This window comes from Lycium ferocissimum, chromosome 11, assembly GCF_029784015.1.
Source record: "Lycium ferocissimum isolate CSIRO_LF1 chromosome 11, AGI_CSIRO_Lferr_CH_V1, whole genome shotgun sequence".
Classification (NCBI taxonomy): domain Eukaryota; kingdom Viridiplantae; phylum Streptophyta; class Magnoliopsida; order Solanales; family Solanaceae; genus Lycium; species Lycium ferocissimum.
In genome coordinates, this window is record NC_081352.1 from 49,589,961 (window position 1) to 49,592,500 (window position 2,540).

General features: G+C 36.7%; 1 protein-coding gene across 1 annotated transcript in view; it reads left to right on the forward strand.

Annotated features, from left to right (window-relative positions):
* The window catches only part of LOC132038437 (uncharacterized), a 9,196-nt gene extending 7,622 nt beyond the window's left edge, over positions 1-1,574 (forward strand). Inside the window, 1 exon segment of the mRNA XM_059429108.1 lies at positions 648-1,574. Within this exon segment, the coding sequence (XP_059285091.1) occupies positions 648-989 (342 nt within the window). The 3' untranslated portion in view covers positions 990-1,574.
* Positions 1,575-2,540: the final 966 nt, after the last annotated feature.

Genomic DNA, 2,540 nt, shown 5'->3' on the forward strand with positions numbered 1-2,540 from the left:
GGAAATCTGCTTATCTGAGGAGCCATATAGGCAGTAGCAGAAATTCATGGATTTTTGCATCTTTAGTAGGCAAAAGCTGCACTATGGAGTTTGTATTGTTTCCTGATCATTTCTCTTCCCTGTAGGTGTGCTTTATGTGATTTTAATTGAGAGTTAATTGCTGAGCAGCTATGATTCGTCATGAACTAATTGCTTTATTTGTAATTTGGTTTCAGATTTTGACATTTTAGCTAACATTATCAAGGATTGGTTTTAAAAAGAGGACGAAAATGTTAAAAAGTGAAACAGAAATTTGTTGCATCATTCCATTTGAGGAAGTTACAAGATTTCGTTGTGTTTGTTGTTATTGAGCTTTTAGTTTCGCGTAGGGCAGCTTGGTAGTACTGGGGCTTGTATGCTGTCCAATTAAACACTGGTACATCTCCGCAATCTAGTTGAAGGAAGAATTCTGTATTTCTGAAACAGAGATAACAATTGGAATTTCTAAATGTAATTTTTATTGTTGCCTAATTAACTTAGTTGCCTGCAGAATAAGTTGGCATAGTGGTTTGCTTAAACTTCATACTTAACTTTCCTACTCTGTGATTAGATATCTTGTACTATGGACTCAATTCCTTTCATCACTTCATTAAAAATATTTATCATCTGTGTATATGTATGAAGAATGTGATTATAGATGCGACATGTCTTTTTTGCAGAGCGAAAGCTCAGGTGTGTGGATTAATGCGCACAACAGAGATTTATCTAGCTTGCAAGCAAGTTCCTTTTACAATCTTCCTCAGGGTCAAGTGGCTCTAACACCCACGCAACCTGGACATGGAACCTTTGCTAGTGTTTATCACCCAGCTCAACCAGTTACAGCATCAAGTGTTCATCCACTTCTGCAGCAGTCTCAGACGATTGCTGGTCCAGTTGATATGGTGGGACCAACCGCCAACGTCTATCAACGGCCTCAGCATTCACAAATGAACTGGCCAAATAGTTATTGACTGCTATTCATTGGAGGTTTTAGACATGCAACATGTTGCGACGTGGAGGAATGGTTCCAGCAAATGTTGGAAAGAAGTGTGCAGGCTGACTGTAAATTTATTAAGGGTGCCAAACCACAAAAGTACGTCAGCATTGGCATCTCTTCTTGCTTGGACTGAGGATAATGGTGAATCCTCCTGTAACTGATAGTGACAGATTTTAGTTGAGGCAGGTATATGCGGATTGGTTTTGTTTACAACGTAATAGCCTTCAATAGTTTTGAGCATTATTAGAATAACTATGAGAGGTTAAACTTTTTTCGTCCCTATATATTTCTTCTTTTGGTAGGATTTTTAGGACTCTTGAAAGCAATGAGGTTTCTAGGGTTTTTTCCATACATCTTGCTTTCGTGCTTATCTTTGTACCTGTAAAGTTAATATTGAGGGACTGTTGTAATTGGTGGTTGGGGCAAAGAAAAATGCGGCTTTATTCGCGGTAAATGGTGAGGTGAATTGATACACAACTTGAAAGGCCCTTTCTGTTGTGTTGAAATTTTGAGATTATTGATGGTCTTGCATGCAATTCACTGTTAGAATTTTCTCTAAGCTTGTCATTTCTCCCACATTTTCCATTTCTTGCTACTCCGGGAGTGCACTAGATATTGCAGTGCTAAATTTTCCAGAATGACTGGAGAAAAATATGAATTGCTTCCTCTTTGCAGTGTTTTCATTTTAAAGAAATGTTTCTGTCATGCAATAAGTTGGCGAAGATGATGAATGCCTGGATATGAATTGCGTCCTGATTGAAGAGAAACAACGTGCAAGTTACTACTAGTACTTCACATTGATCTGTACCCGGTGGATTTTGCATTCAAATAGAAAAAAGTAGGTGGAATTCATCGACAGTCCTTTTACTTTTGAGCATCTGAACACAAGATATAGTGTTCTTGTTAGACACTTTTGTTGAAACTTTGAAAATGTTTTTGCGTGTGTTCTTCAGTGCCTATAAGTTAACCACATAAAATACGTTACCTCCTTTAATTACACACATCAATCTCATTTGGAACAAACTTGAGGTCTTATGGCATATTGAGACTAATAAGTATAATTGAAGGAGGTGGCATTTTAAGTGATTAACTTATTTATATAATGAGTGCATGAGCACATCGCATAAACTCTTCTAAAATTTGAGTCAGAACTATCTAATGAGAACAATTTATTATGTGTTTAGTTGCTTAGTCAGAACATGTCATAGTTTGAAGTCTATGAAATTTATTTACATGTTTGAGGGATTGTTTATGTATATCGCCAAAAGTATTTTCTCTCCACCAAACACGATAAAGTGATGATTCTTGTTAGAGAAAAATAAACTGTTTGGGTACAAGCACTTAGTTTGACATCCAAACAACTGCAAGACAACAAACTATGAGCCAAGGATATCAGTAGGACTTGTCATAAGAATAGTACGTCCATAATTGCGCACAAGATACAAAGTTACAAACATATCTTCCAAACCACTTGGGTCCATAGGACCTTGGAAACTCAAAACTATATATTCCAATCTAATTACTA